Here is a 24,527-nt window from a genome sequence, read left to right as displayed (position 1 = left end):
GACATCTTGCAGATGTACGTGTGCATCCGGGACGTCTTGCAGATGTAAATGCAGACGTCAAATAGACGTCTCCGTGATGTACGTGTGCTATCAGGGTATATTTCACAGGTCAGAGTGAAGCCTGACGCTTTAGTCAAGAGTTTAGCCTAAATACAGTCATAAAAATCTGCAAGGTGTTTATAATTTAAAAAATCAGAGGGATCATAAAAATGGTTTTAGTTGTTTTTTCTCCATCTATTCCTCGGACGCAATCATTGCTGAACTAACACAGATGATCGTGTTGGGACGTTTCCATCTTCTGATGGTGTGTTTTGTGCATCTCTGCACATTCTTTGCTTTTCCAGCATCTTCTGCACATTTGAGCTCTTCCCAGCAGTGAATGTACGATGTTGAGATCCATCTGTTCACGCCGAAGACGAACGAGACACTCACACACAGCATTCGCTGACGCTCGAGAAGGAAACACACGATATATAAGGAAAGAGAGGACGGAAACTCCTCAGTGTGACTGTGCTTTGTCAGTTCAGCTATCCTTGTGTCAGTTGCTCATTTCTTTGATGCTTTCCACCATTTTTAATCACCTTTGAGACTGTTTTCATTAGTCCTTTCAGTAGTAAGGCCATGTAGTGTCTCATTTTCTGAGAGCTCCAGTTGAGCTTTAAAATAGTCTTGAGAAAAAAAGGAAAGTCACGTCACGCAGCCGCTCATAAATGCTGCTGAAATGGAGGATCTTCTAGATACAATTAGACAAAAAAAGCAGCGCGTTTGCTTTCGCTGCAACTGTGATGCTATTTTGAGGGTTTGTGAGTGCGGTTGCCATGGCGATGGCGCAGCATTAGGAAAGCCCACTGACATTATATAACAACGTTATCTAAACCGCGCCGCCGGAGTGTTACTGTTATTATGATTACTAGTGTTATTATGATGGCGGCCGCAGCCGCACGCGATTGATCTGTCATGATTGCACCAGGATTCTCCGCAGCTTCTTTCTCTTGTTCACCGTGAAGCAGCGTGCGAGCGCAGGGCCACGTGCGCGGTGCAACAAACCGGATCACGACGCACAGCGAGGGCCTTGTTTCCTCTTTGAGGATTTTAAGCCATCCTCATCTTTAGTTTACACCAGAGCTGCAGACATAGGCGCCGCGTTAGCTCGAGCGCAGTGCATTTGAACTTTCAGATGCATTTCCTAGAGAGAGAAGTGTTCTTCAGGATTACTCGCACGTCATCTTATTGTGCAATTGGTGCGTCGCTCACGGCTGCGTTTCTAGTGCTCTGATGCAGCTGTGATGTCGCTCGCACGCGCGTGTCGCCGAGAGGCAGCGGTTTGTCAGCTGGCGGTGAGGTCGAGGGTGCTCAGGGCATGACTGGGGAACGGGAACAGCTGGTGGCATGTTCACAGCTGACCTGTTGCCATGGCGATGAGAACACGCACGGGGACACGTGTCGTTTGAAGACACATGTCGACAGGGACGCGTTCTGTGTGCGCCGTTCCGCTTTAACATTGTTCTGCTCTTTGTGTAGGATCTGCAGCGGCTCTGTGTCGTGTCCTGAGGCACAATGAGTATGTGCGAGCGTGTGTGTGAGCGTGAGTGCGCAAGCTTGTGTGAGCGTTTGTGTGTGTGTGTGTGAGTGTGCGAGGATGTATGCATGTGTGTGTGAGCGTATGTGAGTGTGCAGGGGTACGTATGTGTGTGTCAGCATGTGAGCATGTGTAAGAGTGTGTGTGAATGTGAGAGTCTGAGTGCATGAGTGTGCAACCATGTGTGAGCGTTAGTGTGTGTGTGAGAGCAAGTAAATGTGTGAGTGTGAGTGAGCGTGCAAGCTTTTATGTGTGTGTGTGAGCGTGTGCAAGTGTGAATGAATGTGATTGTGTGAGAGTGTGCAAGCGTGTGTGAGCATATGTGAGTGTGTGTGAGCGTGTCTGTGTGTACAAGCGTGTGTAAATGTGAGTGTTTGTGAGATTGAGTGCATGAGTGTGCAACCATGTGTGAGCGTTTGTGAGTGTGAGAGCATGTAAATGTGCAAGCGTGTGTACATAATATAAGTGTGCAAGCATTTGTGCATTTGTGTGTGTGTGTGCAAGTGTGCAGATGTGTGAGTTTGTGAGCATGTGTGTGATCGTGTGAAAGTGTGTGCAAATGTGAGTGTTTGTGATTGTGTGAGAGTGCAAGCTTGTGTAAGAGTGTTTGAATCTGTGTGTCAGTGTGTACAAGTGTGTGTAAATGTGTGAGCATGTGAATGTGCAAGCATGTGTACATGGTATGAGTGTGCAAGCATTTATGTGTGTGTAAGCATGTGCAAGTGTGCAAATGTGTGTGAGAGCATGTGAGAGCTGATGTGAATGTGTGTGTTTGTTATTGTGTGAGAGTGTGCAAGCACGTGAGCATATGTGAGTGTGCAAACATGTATGCATGTGTTTGAATGTTTGTGTGTCAGTGTGTACAAGTCTGTAAATGTGTGTGTGTGTGTGTGAGAGAGAGCATGTAAATGTGCAAGCGTGTGTACACGTTACGAGTGTGCAAGCATTTATGCATGTGTGAGCGTGTGCAAGTGTGCAAATGTGTGTGTGAGTCTGTGAGCATGTGTGTGACTGTGAAAGTGTGTGTGAATGTGGGTATTTGTAAAGCGTGTGTGAGCATGTATGCATGTGTGTGTGAATGTGTGTGAGCATGTAAATGTGCAAGCATGTGTACATGGTATGAGTGTGCAAGCATTTATTCGTGTGTGAGTGTGAATGTGCGCGAGTGTCTCTGTACGTGTGGGTCTGCGGCCGCACTAGAGCTCATTTCGAGGGCCGCGGCGGTGGTTTCATGAGCACAGGCTGCTGTCTGCTGATAACAGTGGCGCAGTGAACGCGTCTCACCTGCGACACCAGCGCAGGACGCAGGGATTTGGCTTAAAGCGTTATCTCACACCAGATGAATGAAAGTTCTCCAGCAAACCGTATATCAAATAAAAGCGCGGCGCTCTCGCTGACGGACTCCGTGTGTTCGGCGGCGGCGGCTCACGAGCGCAGATAATGCGTTGAGGCGAGCGTAATTCAGCGGAGGCTGATGAAACGGCCGTCTGAAGCTGCGTGATGCAGCTCCCGCCATGATTCCACACGACAGAGCGAGACTCTGAGACACGCGTTATATAAGCGTGCTGTGGTGCGCCTGTCCTCTGGGCTGCGTGTTGCGTTTGTTTCTGAGCTCCGAGGGAACGGCACACGAGACGCGCTCACAGATGTGACACTCTCCCAGTGTTTGGATTGTGACTGGAGACGGTGACCTTTGAACTCTCGCTCAGTGTTCCCGTCGACACATTTGTTCCGTATTTAATAGAACAGGACTTGTTCTGTCTTAAATTTCTCCATCACATCCTTGCTTTCTACATTTACATTGATTCATCTGACAGATTCTTAACGTTCAGCGCAGTATTTTATCACTTTATACTTTCTCTGGAATGAAAGCGCCATACTAATGAGTTTTATATCCATGGTGTGATTTTTGGGAATTCAGTGTTTCTTTCACTGGTCAACACACAACTAGAACAGACTGTACGTCTATCACGATCAAATATGGTGAACGTTTGTTGTTCTAACCAGCTCTCACGCACACACACACACACACGCACACACACGTTCTTCACTCGTTATCTGAGTCATTTCACCGCGGTATGCTGAGATCATCAGGAAACCGTTGTAAACAAGATAGAAAGAACGCACGAGTTCCTTCTCAGCTCAGCGTCATCACATTCAAGCGACTCAAACATTCACACAAAGCAGCCGTTTGGCACAAATGAAGCTTTTCACTCAGTGTGAGTTGATTAAAGCCACACGAACAGAATGACCTCTCTGCTCATGCGACTGCTCAGATTTGAGCTCATATGAGTGTTTGCAGTCTAATATTTAGTCTTCAGTCAAGCTGACATGATGCTAACTGACTGATCTTGTTTTCCAACATCAATATTTATGAATGTTACAATGTATATAAACACAACACAATAATATACAAATACAAATAATACATATTTTTAGTAATATTTAGGGCTAACATACCCAAACAACTCAATCACTTTGAATTTTTTGTTAATAAATTCAAATTCATTGTTCAAGAAGAGTGTTGTGTAATAGGTTCATTTCATCATTCTGACCACCAGATGGCCTCAGCGCTCTGTGTTCAAAGGGTTTTGTCAGGAAGGAGAAAAAGAGTCAGAAAGCTTTGTTCCAGCACCTCTAGATGTGCACAGGACCGACACTCATGGGTTTTAAGATGCTTAGCGCTACATAAACATGATGGTTTAGTTTGTCATTTTTACGTTCAATACTTATGCAAAATACTCTTAATACTGCCGTTATGAGAAGTTCTTCAACATTCAAATGAAAAATATTTTAGCAAAATTATGTCTTCTATTATTTGAGCAGAAATATCTCAATAGAGATTGCTAAAATTGCCCAGAGAGAGAGAGAGTTTATGTGTGTCAGTGTGTGTGTGTGTGTGTGTGTGGACTTGTTTTTGCTACATTGTGGGGACCAAATGTCCCCACAAGGATAGTAAAACCTGAAATTTTTGACATTGTGGGGACCGGCTTGTGGTCCCCATGGGTACAAAAGCTTATAAATCATACAGAATGAGATTTTTTGAGAAAGTAAAAATGCAGAAAGTTTTCTGTAAGGGTTAGGTTTAGGGGTAGGGTTAGGGTAAGGGGACAGAAAATACAGTATGGACAGTATACAAACCATTGCACCTATGGAGAGTCCCCACAAAGATAATAAACCAGACGTGTGTGTGTGTGTGTGTGTGTGTGTGTGAATGGTTGCCAGATTGAGGAATTAAGGAAAATGACTGGGCAGAAAATGTATGGATTTATGCAAAAATGTCTGATTGGAGGATTTAAATTCTTGACATCTGGTAACCATCAGTGCTTGTAAAGGCTTGTTACGAATGCAAGATAACGGCAATGTCAAATAAAAACATTTTCATGAGAAATAACCAGCAGGCTAGTATCACAGTGATTATTTTTAATTAGGGTCATTCCGTGTCAACTCAACCAGAGGTCCCCGGCTCAATTTTTGGATTTTTCTAATATTTATTATAAAGAAAGATAGACATGTATAATGATGAAAGCCAAAATATTAAATGTCATGGATGAATATCTACTGAGTAATCCACTATTTTGTAGAGGGAGGTCAAAATGGCAATTTTCACCTGAGGTTCAGAGCCAAATTACAGGGGGGTAAAATGACTTAAGAAAGATGCCCGCATCATTATCTTATTGTTACACAGAGATTGGTGGCTCTGTTAGTAAAATCTGTTGACTTTATCAATTTTTACCGCATTATGTGCCAATGGTGACCAGTCAAATTGGGGAAACAGCACTTTTCAAGTTTTCTCTCCAAAGTTCTCATGCCTGTAACTCAAGAAGTATTAAAGATATCTTAATGCCCTTTTAGATATTGGGTCTTAACAGACTTTCCTTTTGGTATCTCAATTTTTAAAGCCTTGTATGTATCCAGAGATATTGGAATTTCAATATGTCTCCAGGAGTAAATTGTTAAATTAGATAAAAATAGATCTCGATGCTTCTAGGATTAAACCATACAGGGCTTTAAAAATAAGATTTCCAAAAGGAAAGTTTATTAAGAACTAGAATCTAAAATCATGTTGCTGTAATACTTCTTGAGTTATAGGCACACAAACTTTGGAAAAATTATTTATGGCACTCAGACTGGTGTGTTCAATGCAGTTGTTTTGACAGAAAGAAACGGGATACATCTCTTGTTTCAACATTGTTTGTTCTTCAGACATTCCATTTTAAAAGAAAAGAAGTCTCATATTTTTTCAAACTGACCCACATTTGGTTTTTGACCACTGAAAATGTGTACATTTTAACATTTTACTCCTGGAGTCATTCCAATATCTCTGGAACCAAACCATTTATGGCCTTAAAAATAAAGTTGCTAAAAGGAAAGTTTAAGACACAACATCTAAACGGGCATTAAGGTATCTTTAACACTTCTTGAGTTACAGGCATGAGAACTTTGCCATCTTTCAGAAGTCATTTTTACCCCCCTGTACTTTTCAGGTGAAAATTTCCTACAAAATAAAGGATTACTCATCCATGACATTTAATATTTTGGCTTTCATCACTATACATGTGTATCTTTCTTCAGAAAAACTATTTGAGCCGGGGAAGTTTTTGAATTTTTTTTAATGCACAGATTGACCCAGACGCAAAAATCACGACTGTGCTTAAATGCAATAACTGGTGCAGGCCCGCTTTCAGCTCTGTTTCGTGGTTTCCTCACCTCGGTTCTCGTTCTGTGTCACCTCTCCCTCAGGAATGACGTGTCAAGCGCGCAGCTCGTACGTGGCCAGCGAGATCAAGTGGGGCTACCGCTTCACGCCGGTCCTGACCCTGGAGGACGGTTTCTACGAGGTCGACTACAACAGCTTCCACGAAATCTACGAGACCAACACTCCCAGCTGCAGCGCGCGAGAGCTGGCCGAAATGACGGCGCGCTCCCGTCTGCCGCTCACCTGGTCGGTGGCCAGCAAACTGAGCCAACAGGGGCTGCTGGACTCGCAGGAGGAGCCGCGGGAGAAGAGGAGCGGCGGCGGCGGCGGCGGCGAGGCCGAGGAGCTGACGGAGAGGAACGGAGACGTGGCCAACATAGAGAACGAGTCGAAAGTGTAGGAGCACACGCGAATCTCTCCTCGCCTCTGCGCCGGTGCAGCCGGATGAGTTTGGCTGAGGTCAGAGGTCAGAGGTCAGCTCAGGAAAGCGCCCCGAGGCGGGCCGAGGACACGGACCCCCATGTCACGCGCTTCTCTTTTTCTCGTCCCGAAGGACGCGCGCGGGCGACTGCATGGTTCCCGAAACCAGTTTTTTTTCTTAAAGATAAGAAATGATATTTTCAGATTTGTAATTCAAAGATTAAAACCTATATATGTATATGAATATATATATAGATCTATTCTAGGGCATTTGCATTTGTATTTTTTGTATATATCTGCTGGGTTGGAGATCTGTGAGGTTGTTTGATACGACGCGCGGTCGTGTGTTCTGCCTTCTGGAATAGCGACAGACCTATTTATCCACGCATGTACAAACGATCCCTGTAGTCGACAGACTCCGATGTACATAGTTTGCAGTACTGTAGGCCATACTAGCGGACGCGCAGCAGATCCGAACCGGATGCAAACCGGACTCCCCGAGAGAGGACGGCGGTGCGCTCGCGTTGCATGGGATTGTGGGGCTGACGATGGCGTGCGTGCGTGCGTGAGCGTGCGAGCGTGTGTAATCGTGCATGTCTGCTCCGATAACCTTCCGTACCGTCATCAGCCATGAGCTTTCTCTCTTCCTTTAACTCATATTCGCAATCGGATGAAGAACTTTCGAAGGGACCCGATGCTGCGTGCGTTTGCGCGAGTCTCTCCGCGACGCTTCTGTTCGTTCGCTCGAACGGCAGCGGCAGACGTGAGTTTTGACCGCGAGACACATCGGCGTTCACTCGCACACGAGACCAAAGAGCCGAACCCTCACGTCACTAACGAACGCCTCACCGCTTATCGATTCCGGCGCGTGACCCTCGCATTTCATTTCACGCAAATGGAAACGGGGCTGCGATCACGTGGCGCGGGAGTCGCAGATGTCTGAGGGATATGTATTGGTGTATTGGCAGACAGTTGTGTAGTGTGAAAAGTGATCTAAAGACTTGAACTCTTTTTTTCAAAAGTTGCCAGGCATTGCCAGCATTTTGAATCATTTTCAAAGCTTTCATAGCTCCACGAATATTTTATTGCATGAAATATTTTGTTATCTGAACATGAAAGACAGGGCCTCTGCTTCTGCAACAAAAATACACCACGCAATCTTTTTTTATCACTTGAATGTGGGTGAGTTTCATGAAGAAAGCAATATTTTGAACAAAAAGCTGAGAAAATCATGTTTTTGTCAGAGTCTGTCTGGATAGGGTTCAGATCAGTGATTAAAATATAGAGTCCATCACTTCTGTCAACACATCCAAAGCGTCACAGTCCTAAATCACTTGACATTTCATTTGGTAATGTTAAGCAGATTAGATTTATATAACATTTAATGTTAATAATCACGCTATTTTGCATGAGCATCTACTTACATATGCGTTCGCATGTTTCTTCTGCTTCTTTGCCGTGTTTTGTTCCAGACATTCAGTACTCTTTCAGAAGATGTGTAACAGCGCCTCCTACCGTGTAACAGTGAAAACAGAAAGCTGGAAAATTCCTTCAGTGGCGGAGAAAGAGTTGAAGGTCGTGTACTATATAACAGGGAACGTTCACAGAACTTTAGCTAATATTCTACCCAGGTTCTTTTAAAGTTATGAACAAATGTTCTTTCAGTAACATTAATAGAACATTTCTTTAAAGTTATCTGATCTTTAAGGCGTTTAATCCCAAATTTTTCCCAGACATGACAAAAAACCAAATGATGTGTCATGAGTAACCCTCTGAAATAATCCATAATTATTTTTTGAAATAATTTTTGGAAAAGTGTGTGGAAAAAATAGAGTTTTATAATGTGGGACTGGATAATGTGTGTACTAAATGAACATATTTCTGCAGTCATAAAAATGGTTAGCCCAGCTTTTTTAAATCACATTCTAGGGTTACTATTATGCATTAACACTGAGGTTAAAAAAAATATATAACCAACAACATATTTCAAAATTGTTACTTTTTTGTAACACGTATCATCAAATTGTTATGTAAGTGCTAGCAGTATTACAACATCAATATTGTAACTTATCTGTAACAGTTGAACTTTTAATTTAGTGAACCTAAGTTCCCTGTTCTCCCACCGCTCACTGTTGTGACCATCGACATGTTTACTCATTCTGTGACCACACATTTAACAAAACTGAATATATGTGAATTCATATATTCATAGTAGACGCTTTAAAGATAATGTGTACTAAAAATCTTTGTCATATGTTAATGTTAACATTCGTTTTGGGGCTTTGATGCAGTCATCATCTTCTCAAGGTGCAAACAGGAAATAAACTGCTCTGGTAATGTGACAATTTGCACTAATCATGTGAAACTGCACATTTTTAATTGAGACGCTTCATTTTTTTGAACTTAAACATCAGTCAGTAAGGTTTTTAGAGCTTTATAAATGAAAACCTTTTGGCTATTGTGACCGGTGGGATTAAATGGGTTAAAAATGTTCTCAAAACTAAAGTACTAAAACATTATTTATACATTGTTAATAGAAAGTTTCTTTTTCTAAAATGTTTTATTTGGATGTCCATCTAACGTTTTGTTTTTTTTTTGTTTTGTTTTTTAATGTTACTTGTTTCAGAACATTCAGAAGTAACATTCCCCCTAATGTTTGCATTAGCATAACATTCTTAGACCATATTTTTGTTAGCTGGATAGGAGTTAAACATGTCTAATAATGATCTGTGCTACTGAACAGGAACACACTCTAAATGTGCACTGAACAGCACTCTGAAAACCGCTGGGTTAAAAACAACCTAGCGCTGGGTAAAATATAGACTAACCCAGCGATTGGGTTAAATGTTTAACACAACCTTCTCGGTAATAACCCGACCGCTGGGTTGGTCTATATTTTACCCAGCGCTAGGTCGTTTTCAGAGTGATCAGAGTGTGATGAATCTCTGTTTGGACTCATTATTTGATCAGACTCGCAGCAAATTGAATTAGAAATGCTAAATTGCCGTTTTTATTTTAAATGATGAGGTGATGTGACGGCAGTATAGTAAACTGTTTATGATGGACTGACGGCGCGGTTTGACACTGCGGTGTTTTGCGCAGCCTCGTTTTCATTGCGTCAACTCAAATGCGCGTCTGTCTGAGACCGGTCCGTGACGCCCGACGCTCTCCCGCTCCGCTATTAGTCCGGATTCTGCTGTTTCCACCACAGAATAAACAGATCAAGCAGGTGACTGGAACTTTTCATCTCTCTATTCGAATTTTCTAACGATTTTTATGACAAGTGCAAGTTTGTATCGCATAATTCAGATTTTCTCACATTCCCGACTTTTCTTCTCTAAATGATTTCGGTCTCAGCATTTTGACTTTTTGCTCTCCATTGTACATTTATATCTCATAATTCATACTTTTTTCTCGCAGTTGTGAGTTAACATGTCTGATTTTTATTTTGTGGTGGATACGAGGAGGATTCTGTCGTGCCGCAGCTCGCGCCGCTTCATCTGTCGGTGTGTTCGGTGGATGAGCGGCGTGACGCGTCGGTCTGGAGGGAGCTGGAGGGAGAATCAGACGACGAGCTCTTTCGGAGAGCCTGTCCTCCAATAATCCTCTACAGTAAAGACTGGAACATTCCGCGCTCCGTACGTTTGATGAAGTGCCCTTTAAAGCGCCCTGCTGACACGAAGCCATTCAAACACGTCTCACGTCACATCAGATCCAGTCGTTCCTTCGTTTCTGTTGAGTTCGATCACTCGAGAATATGAAATCAGGAATATGAACATTTTAATGTCTTCAGATCCTTCTCTAAAGCTTCTTTCACAAGCCATAATATGGTACATTATACACAGTGTTTATACAGATTTAGCGCGCATACGACGGCGACTCATTCTGATTTTCTTGTTGATTTAGATAATTACTCTGTGTCACAAGAAGCTCATAAATAAACCATATCTAAATATTGACTTTGGGTTTTTTCTCTCTGTGTGAATGAGTAAACAAAGGCTTATGTGTTGATGCATCAGTGAGAATGAATCCGATGAATCGAGTCCGTTTATTTCTTCAGAACCCAGAAAACAGAGAACGTTCTCAGAATGTTCTGGCAAGGTTCTCTCAAGTTACCGAGAAATGTTCTTCCAGTAACATTAATAGAACGTTCATTCAGTGTCCTCTGTTTTTCTTAACATGAAGAAAATCATGTTCTTGAACCATTTAGTTTGACGTCATCTAATGGTTTTAAATGTTACTTGTTTCATTCAAAAGTAACTTTCAAAAGTGTTTGCAAAATGATACAGTGGATTGTTCCCTTAACGTTGACATAACCAAGAAAAAATGTTTTTAAAACTTTCAGAAATAATATTTCCATAACTTAACGTGAATGTTAACAAAAGGTTCTTGGAATGTATTTTTGTTAGCTGTGTATGTCTAACAATCATAATGATTCAACTAATGATGGCGTCTAAACAGGGGTTTGTTCTCGTGACTGAAACAGTGACTTGAGTAATGAGTTTTAATATTGCACTGAATCAGCAGCTGCTGTGAGACAGATGAGATCTCTCCTCACGACGGTGTTCATCATTTAAGAATATTATTTTGTATTTATTGTTTAATACAGCAGCAGCAGGAGTGTCAAACTTTTAAAAAAGCGTCAACTTTTGTCATTTACGGACTAAAGGATACAATTTGAACACATTTAAGAGGTTTCTTCAAGGGTGCAGGTTTGATTTTGGCATTGATGGAGACAGCAGACAACAGACATTTAATTGTTTAGTCAAAATTATTGCTAGGGTCAATTTAGTAATGTGTGGATATTGTTAGGGATATGTCATAGCGTCTCTACTAAATTCTACACCCTTGAAAATCATAACAAGCGAAAATCATAACAACACCTCTCCTTAAATATAGAGAGATCTTCTGAGGAAAATTCATTCGCTTGTTTCCAAGTACATGGAAACTGTCCTAACAGTACAGAACATCCTATTCTGTACACTGTTCTGTAGTGTTTAATAAAAAATAAAATAAAATAAAATAAAGAAATCAGGAAAAAAAATGTAATAATCCGATCTGAATCAAATGATTCACGAACCCACTCTGAAGTTCCGTTCTGAATCAAATGATTTGGATACGCAAAGTCCCAATCTAAATCAAAAGATTCGGGAACCCGCCCCGAAGTTCCTTTATGAATCAAATGATTCACGTTATGCAAAGTCCTGAATCTAAAGATTCATGAACCCACTCTGAAGTTCCGATCTGAATCAAATAATTCGCGATACGCGAAGTCCCGATCTGAATCAGAAGATTCGCGAACCCGCTCCGAAGTTCCGATCTGGATCAAATGATTCACAAACCCGCTCCGAAGTTCCGATCTGGATCAAATGATTCACAAACCCGCTCCGAAGTTCCAAATCAAATGATTTGGATACGCAAAGTCCCAAATGAAAATATTCGCGAACCCGCTCCGAAGTTCCGATCTGAATCAAATGATTCGCGGTCCGACTGGAGCTTTTCGAAACAGTGAATCATTTTGCGACGCAATGATTTCACTGATTTGGAGTTTCGAAAAGCTCCGTTTCGCCATCATAAGCCCTGCGTCCCAATGCGCATACTATTCACCCTATCTGCCCTAAATAGTATTGAAAATTACTACTGTTACTTAAAATTTAGGATGGATAGTATGCACACTGGGATGCAGTCTACGTGCTTTACAAGCGATGCCGAACTTTGAAAATGAATGGCTCTTTCGATCTGGTTTTTGCTAGTGAATCGCTTGAACGGAATGATCGAAGCCACGAGTTTGAATCAATCAGGGGTGCGTTTCCCGAAAGCAACTATGGTCGTAAATCCGTCGTTACCAAAACATTTTAATGGAACTAACGACCATAGTTAGCTAACGATGCTTTTGGGAGACGCACCCCTGATCGGTTCCAGCGTAAATGACTCACTGAATTGATTCCGTTTGTCTGTTCCTCCACGTTTCGCGTTCAGCCATGTTTACACGACACTAGCAGTACTACGACTGGCTCGCTAGTTTTATGACATTAACTGAAATAAGCTTAAAAAAAAAGTATGATGTTTACAGATATTTCCATTCCGAGGATAACCGCTTTAAGTCGAAGACAAGTCTACGAACATAATCAGGTTCCTGCTAACTAGAGTGTGTAATTTCTCAGATAGGCCTGATATCAGTGGTGTTTTGCCTAGTTCAGATGCGGCCTAAAATAAAATGGCTACAATAGTGGTCACATGTACACACAGTCATTTGTTTCAGGCCCGGTTCCAGAACCAAATCACTGAGGGTGCTTCTGAAAATTGTGAGGGTGCTCACAAAAAATATGCATGGAACTGTATGAAAACGGTACCACCAAATAGGACTGAGTAATATAAATCGTCTACACTAGTATCGTAATTGTAGTTTCAACAAATGCCATCTAACATCAAGAATACACTGTGAAGGTTATTACTGCATGCTCATCTAGGAGCAGTTCACATGTCGCGCCTAAAAACGCGTTCTTTCCAAAGCGCGAAGTTACGCTCCCATGGCGTCTGTCGTTACTAGGCAACCATGGCCTACGCTCTCCATGAAGACAAGTTAGTTTCAGCAAATGATAAATGGCTTTCTAGCACTGCCCTGCTACAAAATGTATTTTAAAAATGTCTATCCCTGTACAGCTATGATCAGCTGTTTCACCGTCTTGGCTGAGTTTTCAATGTTGTTTCTATAAAGGATGAAGCTGATTGGTTGGTTCGTGTCACATGACCCGAGGTGCGCTTTTAACAATTCAGCTTGTGTATTTACAGTATTTTTTACAGAATTTGCAGCGTTAAAACTAGTACACGTTTAACATGATAGCAAGCAAGATATGGAATAAAAAAATGTCCCATTCCATGTATTAATTTTTGTCTTTTATAAATCATATAGTTTAGCAATATCAGTGCGTGTTCATTAATTTAAAAATTAATACGCTATTAATAATTTTATCTGAGGGTGCTTTTGCTTTTGTTTGGGGGTGCTTTGCACCCTCAAGCACCCCCGTAGAACCGGGCCTGATTTGTTTGATCAAAATTATGGCTACAGACAATTTAGTAGTGGATTGATGTTGGTAGGGACAAATCAGAGCATCTGCTAAATTCTGGATTTGTTTGCTGGCCAAGAGATAGAACATCTGACAGTGAATACACACACTGGTTTTAGGGGTTGATTTGATTCCATAGTGATTCCTAATGGTTTTTCTACTGTACAAACGTTCCGTTGCACATCCTGTGTGGACTAAACTTTAATTCTGTTTGTTGTCAATGAGAAATGTCATTCAGAACCTTTAAGATAACAGAGTATTTAGTCACATAATCACTTTAACTTAACTCATTTTAGTCACTTATTTATTTAGAATTTAGTTGTTCATTTCGTTTATCAGCAATAATTAGTTCATATTTTCCACTGTAACCTGTTGAGGTTTATTTTCCTTCAGATACGGACTGTATTTATTCTCCGTCCTCTCGTGCCCTCTAGCGGCAGCTCAGCTACTGTGAGTCTGTGAGAATCACATGAGCGAGTAGTTCACTCTTTAAATATATATTGGTTTTGGCTGAGCCTGACGCAAATCTGCGTCGTATCTGAGATAAACAAACCCGTGTTTTGTACCATACCGGTATTTTCCACGGCTGTTAAAATTGAAGTCAGAAGCCGGTTTGATTTAAACTATTTATAGCAAGTATGGAATCGTTAGATGACATAATAATTCCAAAATGAAACATTTAAATACCCTTCCTAAAGTTGACCACGCCCACCTCTCGGCGCGTCTTCATACGTGTGCGTGCGTGGGCGCGCGGTCAGTGTGGAAGATGCTGCCGGTGAGTCCAGACGCGGATCCGATGCTCGGGTAAGAGTTTACGTCCAGTTCCTCCGTGTTTTCATGCTTTCGAGCTGTGAGTGTGAGTGACTCGCTGTCTTGTGTTCTGATAGTTGTCCTGTGATGTGGAGACCGTGGGATCTTTCAACAGCAGAGACGCAATTCAACAAAGTAAGTGATTTCATGACTTTAGAGTCTGTTTTTAAGTGATATGTTGATCTCAGAGTCGGAAAGTGCAGAAATGACATCTTATTAAAGGTTCAAATTGTGTTCTTCAGGTGGTTTCTGGAGGTTTGAGGCGGCTTCAGACGTCTGAAGATGTTTTCCATCATCCTGTGAGGTCTGATGCTCTTCATCTTCATTCTGAAATCAGGAACACTTTGATGTTCATGATATGTTTTTGAATAGCCAGTGAACACAATGTGTGTTAGGAATGTTTTGCTAACGTCCCCATGAAGTTATTTCAGAATGTTCTCTGAATGTCTTTAAAAACGTTTTGATTGTTACGTGAACATGCAGAGAACATTCCATTGTATCATTTTGCGAACACTGTGGGAATGTTACTTTTGAATGTTCTCTCAAACAAGTTGTTACATTTAGAAAACACTACACTGCTTCGTTAAAAATGGACAAACCCAGCGGTTAGGATAAATGTTTAACCCAACCTTCTGGGTAGTTTCATTTAACTCAACTGTTGCTTAAAATGTGTAAATTAAAAATCACACACATAATTACTAGTCATCAGCAATAATTAAAAGGTGAACATTTATTAATAACAATTGAAAAAATGTTTATGATTTAATTGTGATTTCTTTAATTGTGAACTTCTCAATAAATGTTTGTTTATCGAACATACTAGTAAAAGTTAATTCATCCTATTTCGGTTCATTTGAAACAAGGAATATAGTCATTTTTAAGCAACATTTTGGCTACCCAGAAGGTTAGGTTAGGTTAACATTAAACCCAACAGCTGGGTTAAAACAAGCTAATCGCTGAATTTGTTCGTATCGCTGAGCTCCGTTTAACCCAGCATTTTTTAGAGTGTGGACAAACCGACAGATTGGGTTGTTTTGGCCCGGCGTTCAGGTTATATGTTAAACCCAACCTTGTGGGTAGTTTCATTTAACTCGAGTATTGCTTAAAAATGACTATATGGCTGGCTTAAAATGAACCCCAAAATAGGTTGTACATTAAAAATCAGACACAATTTCTAGAGTCATCAGCAATAATTAAAAGGTGAACATTTATTAATAACAATTTAAGAAATGTTTATTATTTAATTATTATTTATACAACAGCTAATAAATGTTCATTTATTGAATATATCAATAAATCTTAATTTCCAACCTGTTTGGGTTCATTTTAAACAAGGAGTATAGTAATTAAGCAATAGTTGACCCAACGGCTGGGTCAGAACAACCCATTCACTGAGTTTGTTTATATTTCACCCAGCATTTTTTAGAGTGTTGATAAACGTGCAACTAAAATGTTTCAGACACTATAGAAACAATGATTTTAATGTTGTGAGAACGTTATTAAAGACCAGAGACTAAATGTTCTTTTAAAGTTGTTGGAAGAACATTTGTTCATAACTTTGAGAGAACGTTTCCTGTCAGCTGGGTTTGACTAGCGCTGACCGTCAGTGAGTTTGCGTGTGTGTTTCTGACGGGTCGCATCCATCCGCAGGCTCTTTCTGCCCAGATCCAGGATGCAGGAGTATCTGTCTCATCTGGGCCGGACGGTTTTGGCCAGTTTCCCCGTTCAGGCCACACTACACTTTTACAACGATGAAGATTCCAGCTCTGAGGAGGACGACGATGAAACAGACACTTATTAACCTCATCAGATCCACATCTCTATAACACGAACTCTCCAGCGAGACGAGAGCGAAGCGTGCGACCGCCAGGAAGCAGAACTCTGTTTAGGAAACAAGCCGTGTGAATGGAGAGGGGAAACACGGCGGCGCGTTTCAGGAAGCGGCGCGGATCCGCGGGAACAGGATTATCACCTGAGACGAGCAGAAATACGGCGAGACAGGTCGGGTCACGCGCCGGTGAGACGGGTCACGCCATCAAAGACTGAACACACCTTTGATCCAAGGAAGATCCTTCACATTGTCCCACGTCTGGGAACGTCCTTAAAGGGATAGTTCACCTAAAAATGAAAACTGTCATTTATTCATCTCTAACGTAAATGAGATAAACATGTATTATATTTTGAAGAATGTTGTAACCAAACATTTGCTGGTAGCCATTGGTAGTCAGTGGGGACCATTTTTGTTTTTTGGGTGAACTGTCCCTTTAAGGTGAAAATGACCTGATAGTGTTTCATTTGTATGTTGTTTTTGGAATTTATGCAAAGGTGTATGTATTTCTATTAAAATTTGAATGCAAATAAAAAGATTTCTCATCATGCATTTGTGTCCTCCATTTATTAACAGTCATCACAGCATAAAAATGTTAAAAACAGGCTTTTGCATATTTAGATGACTGATGAAGCGGCATGTTTGAATAACACACACTGTAAAAAAACAAAAAACAAAAAGTCAAATTAGCGGTACAAGTCATTTCTACCTAAACTGACTATTAAACTAAATTTTGTTACAGACCCTGAAGCACAAAACACAGCTTTACTTAAGTATCATGGGTTTATTTGTAGCAATAACCAACAATGCATTGTATGCGTCAAAATGATCAATTTTACTCTTACGCCAAAAATCATTAGGATATTAAGTAAAGATCATGTTCCATGAAGATATTTTGTAAATTTCCTACTGTAAATATATCAAAACTTAATTTTTGATTAGTAATATTCATTATTAAGAACTTCATTTGAACAACTTTAAAGGTGATTTTCTCAATATTTTGATTTTTTTGCACCCTCAGATTTTCAAATAGTTGTATCTCTGCCAAATATTGTCCTATCCTAACAATGGAAAACTTATTTATTCAACTTTCAGATGATGTAAAAATCTCAGTTTCAAAAAACTGACCTATATGACAGGTTTTGTGGTCCAGGGTTACAAATATATGTTTTATTTTTTTCAATGTTTTACAGTGCAGTGACGACTTAATTGTATATAAGTCATCGCATTGTAATAAATAAAACAAACATGAGAAAAAGAAGCAAACAGCAGTGTATTTTTCACCATGTGACTGCGGCGGGGTCGTGGGGTCAGGGGGTCACAGGTTAAACGGTGACCGGCCACCCGACACCCGTCTGTTTGCTCATGAGGGCCGGTGTCTGCGGGAGGAGACGAGCAGGAACACGTACCCGCCGCAGACTGATGGAGCAGATGATGGCAGATAGTGATCTGACCGTTTCACTTCTAGTCTGAGGTCACAGAGGTCACGGTCTGACCCCAAACCACCACACAACACCACGTCAGGAGTTTGGTGTTTGAGAAACACGCTCAAGCTCAGTGTGTTTTCAGTTTTTTAGCTTTATTAGAGTGTTTTCGTCATCTGAAGTCCCTCAGGTCTGTCCGAGGGTCAGCGGGGTCACGACGGCCGCGCCACGGGTCACCTGACAGTCAGAGCTCAGGCCTGTCACGCGGCTGATGGATCTGATCATCTAAACCCTGAGCAAACGCCACACGTCTGCGCCGACGACACACATCACTGCGCGTGATGATTCAGGTAAAGCACGCGGTTTATTTCACTGATGGGAACGTCTTTGAGTCTGGGAACCGCTCCTTCTTGATCCTCATCTGCACGCTGACTCTTGGCATAGTGATCTAAACACACAAACAATGACTCGTTTGATTTAACACACAAGATTTCAGTATAAATGTGATCAGTGCTGGCGTGTGTGAGTGTGACGCTCACCTGTGATGTTGTCTACAGATGCGAGCGGAGCCGTGTTCATCATGTTCACCCCGAACAGCAGCACCAAACAGGTGAATAAAGTGACCAGCAGGTAGATGGGTGCCGCCAGAGCCCAGTATCTGAAACACAAGCGTACAAGACATTAGCCTCACCTCCACGAACATATGAACATGAAAAAGCAGATTCACTCACTTCTGAGGCCAGTACGTCAGTCCGGCAGAGTGAAGCCAAACATCAGGAACAAAAGCCCAAACCACATACAGAACTGATGAGAACAATAACAACAGCACACGTGAATACAGTGACAAAACCCACAGTTCAATTATGAAAAAAACTGTAATACACATCATCTTATAACAGTTTATTAACTCAAATGGATGCAAAGCTTTAACATTTTTTAGTCACAAATGATTATATGTGACCCTGGAGCACAAAACCAGTCATTAGTAGCACGGGTATATTAGTAGCAATAGCCAACAATGCATTGTATGGGTCAAAATGATCGATTTTTCGTTTATGCCAAAAATCATTAGGATATTAAGTAAAGATCATGCTCCATGAAGATATTTTGTAAATTTCCTACCGTAAATGTATCAAAACTTAATTTTTGATGAGTAATATGCATTGCTAAGAACTTCATTTGGACAACTTTAAAGGTGATTTTCTCAATATTTAGACTTTTTGCACCCTCAGATTACAGATTTTCAAATAGTTGTATCTCGGACAAATACTGTCCTGTCCTAACAAACCACACATCAATGGAAAGCTTATTTATTCAGGACAAAAATGAGCCCTTAAGCCTGGTTTTGTGGTCCACAAATACACATACAGTATATGTGTACACACACATTTTAAACGTAACTGGTAAATAGTAAACTTTAATTCAAAGTGCTAGGTCTGGTTCTGCACATCTGTTTGAGTTTGAACAGCAGTGATGACGGAGACACGTACAGAATCCGAACTGCGAGCCCAGAAACAGCACGAAGCCGTAAATCGCTCTCTCCGGCAGCGGAGACGGAGAGTTTTCCACCATCATCAACACCCGAACTCACACTAACAGTTACCGGACACACATCTGCTTGCTTCTGCTCGTCGCTGAACGCTAAAGCTTTGACAAATCTGACAGTACTGAATGAAACCGATTATAAACAACACGTAAATGTTTCTTCTCTGAAACTACTTCCTTGTTTTTCTGCGCAGGCGCACCGCGTGATGCTGAACGCTGCCCCTGTGCTGTTTGGAGCATGGTTGCCAGGTTTTCACAACAAATCCCGCCCAATTACTACTCAAAACTAGCCCGAAAGTAGTTTTTGGGACCCGTGAAAAATCGCGTTCTGGGGGGGTAAAGTACACGTTTTTTTTTTGGGAAACCCGCGGACTTGGCAACACTGGTTTGAGCAACACACACATGTTCAGGGCAGAAGAAAGTACGGACATAGTGCAAACATACCTAGTAGGGCTGTACAATTAATCAAATTTCTAATCGTGATTACAATTACACTGTAAAAAATAAAAAACACAATTTGTTGAGTCAGCTTAAAATAATTTGTTACTCTGCTGCCTTAAAATTTTAAATTCTTAAGTGTGTGTGAAAGATAGAGAGAGAGAATTTTTACTACAGGTTATCTTTTTTTTAAGTTTTTTTCCACATTGTTTTCATTTTTTTATATTTAAAGAAGAAACTAGATATAAAAATGTGGCATGCAGTTGCTTCAAACAATGGTGTAAAGCTATTCAAAACATCATTCAGTGTAAACTGTGATCATCGTAATTAATAATAATTACAATTTCAAGGGAATAATTGTCAATGATGATGTTTGTCATAATCATGCAGAACTAATACATAGGAATTACACAGCAGAGATGAAATATAAGGGTCATTTTTTTTAAATTGAGATTTATACATCACCTGAAAGCTGAATAAATAAGCTGTTAGGATAGGACAATATTTGGCTGAAATACAACTACACAACTATAACTGAAAATCTGAAATCTGAGGGTGCAAAAAATTAAAATACTGATAAAATCACCTTTAAAGTTGTCCAAATAAAGTTCTTAGCAATACATATTACTAATCAAAAATTAAGTTTTGATATATTTATGGTAGGAAATTCACAAAATATCTTCATGGAACATGATCTTTACTTAATATCCTAGTGGTTTTTGACATAAAAAAAATTGATCATTTTGACCCACACAAAGTATTTTTTGTTACTTAAGACATTTTGTGGTCCAGGGTCACATACGTCCCGTTGAGTGGTTTATTGGGTTGTCATTTCATATTATTCGTCAAAATATTGAATGACTTTCATTAAAGGACTTTCCCATGTGAAACTTGTGTAGAATTACACATTGTCTCACTGGAATGTGTTCTGTCCTTGGTTTGAGAAAAGCACCAACACATTAAAACATACATTGACTTTTCTGACTTACTATGACAGCTCAGATCACATTCATTAGAGCCTCTCATCTACACGACCAATTTACAATTAAAGCATTTGCTTTATTCTTCATCTTTAAATATTAGAAAATAATGAAGAATGTTGTCTGAAACCTCTAGCTGAGAAAAAACACTTCATATCTGGATGTTTGGGAAAAGTTCCTGATTAGACCTTTTTGTTTGAAGAACTCAGCCTTGAAGAAATTGCATTGCTGCTTCTCTCTCTCTGTGTGTGTGTGTGTGTCAGTGTCTGTATCTGTTTCACAGGAAAAGTCTTCAGAAAAATGAACAGCTGCACCCAGGACTGAAGGGATGTGAATGGTGCTATGATTGTGATGTACATCCTTGGAGGGACACTTCACATACAAACACAGATCACACTGTCATCTAAATAATCACTGAAGGTATGCTTTTGGAACTATACATACACGTGTAGAGGTTTTATAAATGTATCTTTATTTCAATCATTCAGATGGTGACTTTTGTTAGAATATAATTACTGCTGTGTAATTATATTGATGAACTGTTTTCTTCAGTAAGTTTTTCTTTGTTCGTCGTATCTGGTCCTTGGTCTTAACTGTAAATACCCTACACAGGTTTAGCTCACTTCTGGGTACAATTCTGTCCCCAAAATATGGTAAAGTATAGACACACACACACACACACACACATATATATATATATATATACTGTGCGTGTGTGTGTATAACATTTAATGTAAACACGATTATAAAGTCGCCCAGCATATGTGATTTTTGATCTTTTTTTTCTTAAATATAGAATATATTTCAGTACAAAAGCATTTGGTGAATGAAAAAACACATGAATGTGTAAAATCAAAGCTTTTTCATCTTATATCAAAAATCATGTGAACAGCAGAGATAACAGCTCTATACCACAGCTCTGTATTGAGATTAATGAGTCATAAAAGAGTCTACCATTTGGAAAAGTCGACATGTATTTTGTGTTGTGTGTATGATATGAAGAATAAGAATGGGGTTATACATTTTCAATAACCCGGTAAAACAATATAACTGTTCTTTAAACTTACCAATAAAGTAATTACAAGGATAATATCGATTTATTATCTTAAAGTGAGTTTGTTTGAATTTATTAGAAATTACATATTTATTTATTTGTTTATTTCTGACCACAGCTTCTGAAAAAAAGAGAGAAGGATAATCGTGTTTCCACTTCATGACAGCATTAAGAAAAGCTCTTTTTGACGGAAAGATCACATATGGAAACTAATGAATAAATAATAAAAAAGGTTATTGTAACATCTCAGAGTTTTTCTTTTTTTTTAATGCTACAGTTGCATGTCTGGGCTACATCACGCAATTCAGAATTGCGAAAAAGGAGTTTCATGTAGTTGCTAACCCACCACAGGCCACCAACAGAAACAATTACACGTTTTACCAGCAACACCAACTAACTTTCACGGAAAATTGCTAAATTCAGGACAATTTGTTGCTAAAAGTTGCTGAATGGCGTTGTGATGTCATTGCGCGATGACGTCATTATGCAAAGTTAACAAAAACTAACACTAGCTTGCTCTACTGTTTTTCTATTCTGTCTGTTTTCTTTTTATTTATTATAGAATTTAAAAAAAAAAAACTTGCTACGTGTACTGCGTTAATTTAACTGAGACTTGTCTTAGCATTTTGATTGCTTCCATTGTCCTCATCTGTAGGTCGTTTTGGATAAAAGCGTCTGCAAAATGTCTAAATGTAATGTATTTTCTTACTAACTCCAGATTCTGAACAATTCTGTTTGAAGCAGTGTATTGGTGGTGTGCTACACTTGAAGTCTCTGTTCATCTGAAGGAATTTTCTGTATTGATTTTTCACAGGTTTTGTTTTACCTGAACGTAAAATTAGGCTACACATTGTGTTTTGCGTTCTCAGGTTACATTAACAGAAAATATCCTGGCAGAAAATAACCAGCACCTTTTCCATTTTTCGACATATATTTTTTTAACTGATCAACAAGTGCAGGTACAAACTAATAACAAGGTGTAATCATAAATGAACAACTGTTACTGAAAAGTTGCATCTACCAACTTAATTCACGTGAAATCTGTCTTGCTAGACATCAATTTTTGTGTATTTTAGAGGGAAAATGTGTGCCTTTTTATCATTTGAGTCGCTAAAAGTTGCCAAATAAATTTTCAAAAACAGCTAAATTTGTTGCTAGGTGCTTTTTGAAGAAAAAAAGTTGGTAGGGCAGTCTGAAAAGTTGCTAAATCTAGCAACAAATTGCTAAGTTCGCAACACCGGGTTTTACATCTTTTTATCTGTAATCAAATGCACTGCTGTTCGCGAGCGCCAGAGGGCGCTGTGATGCGCGCGGCGCTGCTGTGATTCCGCGGGCGAACTCCAGAGGGCGGGAGCGCTGTTCCCGCGTGCTCACGCTCGTGCTGCAGTTCACGCGTGAAAGAAAGAACGGTTGACATCAGGAAACAAACAAGCAGCGCTTTGCCTAAAAACAGGTAAAAAACCCACTGTTATTCATAACACGGCGGGATGTTCTGCGGTTAGAAGCGACCGCACGTGTCTGCGCGACAGCGACGTTCAGGTAAACATCTGTAACGGTAATTACTTCAGATAAACATCTGTAAAGTGTCTTGGCACAGACGCGTCGCGTTTAACTTCCTGATGAAGTTCATCTGTGTCGTCTGATTAATCATTAAACGTGTCAGTTTTCGTGCAGGTGTTGTTCTTTATCGATTTCCAAGCGAGGCCCGACCGTTCGAGATCCGGTTTCGTGTTTCACGACGAATATTCAAATCAACCGATCTGAGGGAAAAACTCCGTCACATGCGCTCAGGTAGAGGAACCCGTGGAAGAGCAGCCCACCGGACATAAATCAGTGTTGGTGTGTTAGACAGCACAGACGTGAGCAGCGTTAGCGTGTGTCTTCGTGGATTTGTTGTAGAGTGTGTGTTTGGCTGTAGGTGCGGCTCAGATGAGGTGCATTGTGGGAAACGAACCTCTGTAAGCTCTCATGCTGTGTTTTTGTGTTTTGTCAGGATGTCAGACTCGGAAGATTCGGATCTGGAGGAAGGAGCAGATGTGATGCGACACCAAACCAAGATCGTGAGTAGAATTCAGATGATGGGGTCAGGCTGTGCGGAACACACTCATGATTCACAGTTTCTCTCTCAGATTTATCAGAACCAGTACCCTTACATTCACATGGAGCCGCTCGGTGAGTGATCCAGCCACTCTCTTTATTGTCTTCGATCTTCGCTGCAGATGTTTGAGTGGTTCTGTGTTTCACAGATGTCATATTCGAGCGCTGGACCAAGATAAAGCCGGAGGTGAAGAAGCACGTGGGTCATCTGATGCACGTGTCCGTGTTTTGGTGGCATATCCTCCTGAGACAGCAGGACAGTCACCCCACCACCTTCTGGGCCGTGGAGATGGGCTTTCTGGACTCAAAGTGAGTGTTGTGTGTTTTTGTTATTTTCCTTTTTCCTCAGAATGCAGGGCTCAACGCTAAGGATTTTTTCTACTGGTCCTGAACAACCAAAAGTTAAATAGTTGCTGTTATCATTGTTTCGTACTCATGTTATCTTTTAATGAATAAGCTTATATGACACCAAAATATTACATACCAATTAAAATTGTACAATTCTGGATTCCAATTTCGATACCACTCCTAAACCTACTATAGCCTAACTAAATTCAGATATTATTTGTTTGTTCAAAAATGATTT

General features: G+C 40.4%; 4 protein-coding genes across 18 annotated transcripts in view; 3 read left to right on the top strand and 1 right to left on the bottom strand.

Moving 5' to 3' along the window:
- The window catches only part of kcnj6 (potassium inwardly rectifying channel subfamily J member 6), a 34,227-nt gene extending 23,570 nt beyond the window's left edge, over nucleotides 1–10,657 (top strand). For all 3 annotated transcript variants that reach the window (XM_051121050.1, XM_051121049.1, XM_051121048.1), the window contains one exon: nucleotides 6,323–10,657. In XM_051121050.1, coding sequence (XP_050977007.1) covers nucleotides 6,323–6,678 — 356 coding nt within the window. In that variant the 3' untranslated portion in view covers nucleotides 6,679–10,657. The remainder of the gene's footprint in view (nucleotides 1–6,322) is intronic.
- Nucleotides 10,658–13,747: 3,090 nt separating this feature from the next.
- Nucleotides 13,748–16,961, top strand: ripply3 (ripply transcriptional repressor 3). The gene is made up of 4 exons (XM_051121059.1): nucleotides 13,748–14,569; nucleotides 14,653–14,710; nucleotides 14,818–14,879; nucleotides 16,226–16,961. Exons 1-4 carry the CDS (start codon nucleotides 14,436–14,438, stop codon nucleotides 16,374–16,376), a joined length of 405 nt encoding a protein of 134 aa, XP_050977016.1. The 5' UTR covers nucleotides 13,748–14,435; the 3' UTR covers nucleotides 16,377–16,961.
- Nucleotides 16,962–16,983: 22 nt separating this feature from the next.
- pigp (phosphatidylinositol glycan anchor biosynthesis, class P) lies at nucleotides 16,984–19,571 on the bottom strand. Its single transcript, XM_051121060.1, has 4 exons — nucleotides 19,318–19,571; nucleotides 18,559–18,631; nucleotides 18,367–18,485; nucleotides 16,984–18,275 (listed from the first exon to the last, which is right to left on the bottom strand). The coding sequence occupies exons 1-4, from the start codon at nucleotides 19,400–19,402 to the stop codon at nucleotides 18,157–18,159; spliced, it is 396 nt and encodes a 131-aa protein (XP_050977017.1). The 5' UTR covers nucleotides 19,403–19,571; the 3' UTR covers nucleotides 16,984–18,156.
- Nucleotides 19,572–21,191: 1,620 nt separating this feature from the next.
- The window catches only part of ttc3 (tetratricopeptide repeat domain 3), a 43,436-nt gene continuing 40,100 nt past the window's right edge, over nucleotides 21,192–24,527 (top strand). Inside the window, exons 1-5 of one of the 13 annotated variants that reach the window (XM_051121043.1) lie at nucleotides 23,206–23,383; nucleotides 23,519–23,635; nucleotides 23,838–23,904; nucleotides 23,974–24,016; nucleotides 24,091–24,250. In XM_051121043.1, coding sequence (XP_050977000.1) covers nucleotides 23,839–23,904; nucleotides 23,974–24,016; nucleotides 24,091–24,250 — 269 coding nt within the window. In that variant the 5' untranslated portion in view covers nucleotides 23,206–23,383; nucleotides 23,519–23,635; nucleotide 23,838. The other 12 variants (XM_051121047.1, XM_051121045.1, XM_051121036.1 and 9 more) reach the window with 12 other exon arrangements.

Source organism: Labeo rohita, chromosome 10, assembly GCF_022985175.1.
Source record: "Labeo rohita strain BAU-BD-2019 chromosome 10, IGBB_LRoh.1.0, whole genome shotgun sequence".
In the NCBI taxonomy this organism is placed as follows: domain Eukaryota; kingdom Metazoa; phylum Chordata; class Actinopteri; order Cypriniformes; family Cyprinidae; genus Labeo; species Labeo rohita.
Note: the sequence above shows the minus strand (reverse complement) of the source record. Positions and strands in the feature narration are given on the sequence as shown.

What these genes read in the sequence shown, in the direction of transcription:
- pigp (XM_051121060.1), bottom strand. Translation starts at nt 19,402, where the DNA reads ATGATGGTGGAAAACTCTCCGTCTCCGCTGCCGGAGAGAGCGATTTAC. An exon ending in GGGCTCGCAGTTCGGATTCT is followed by an intron (nt 18,632 to 19,317) that starts GTACGTGTCTCC and finishes TGTTCTCATCAG; the next exon opens with TTCTGTATGTGGTTTGGGCT. An exon ending in CTGACGTACTGGCCTCAGAA is followed by an intron (nt 18,486 to 18,558) that starts GTGAGTGAATCT and finishes CTTGTGTTTCAG; the next exon opens with ATACTGGGCTCTGGCGGCAC.
- ripply3 (XM_051121059.1), top strand. Translation starts at nt 14,436, where the DNA reads ATGAAACATTTAAATACCCTTCCTAAAGTTGACCACGCCCACCTCTCG. An exon ending in GACGCGGATCCGATGCTCGG is followed by an intron (nt 14,570 to 14,652) that starts GTAAGAGTTTAC and finishes GTGTTCTGATAG; the next exon opens with TTGTCCTGTGATGTGGAGAC. An exon ending in GTTTTCCATCATCCTGTGAG is followed by an intron (nt 14,880 to 16,225) that starts GTCTGATGCTCT and finishes ATCCATCCGCAG; the next exon opens with GCTCTTTCTGCCCAGATCCA.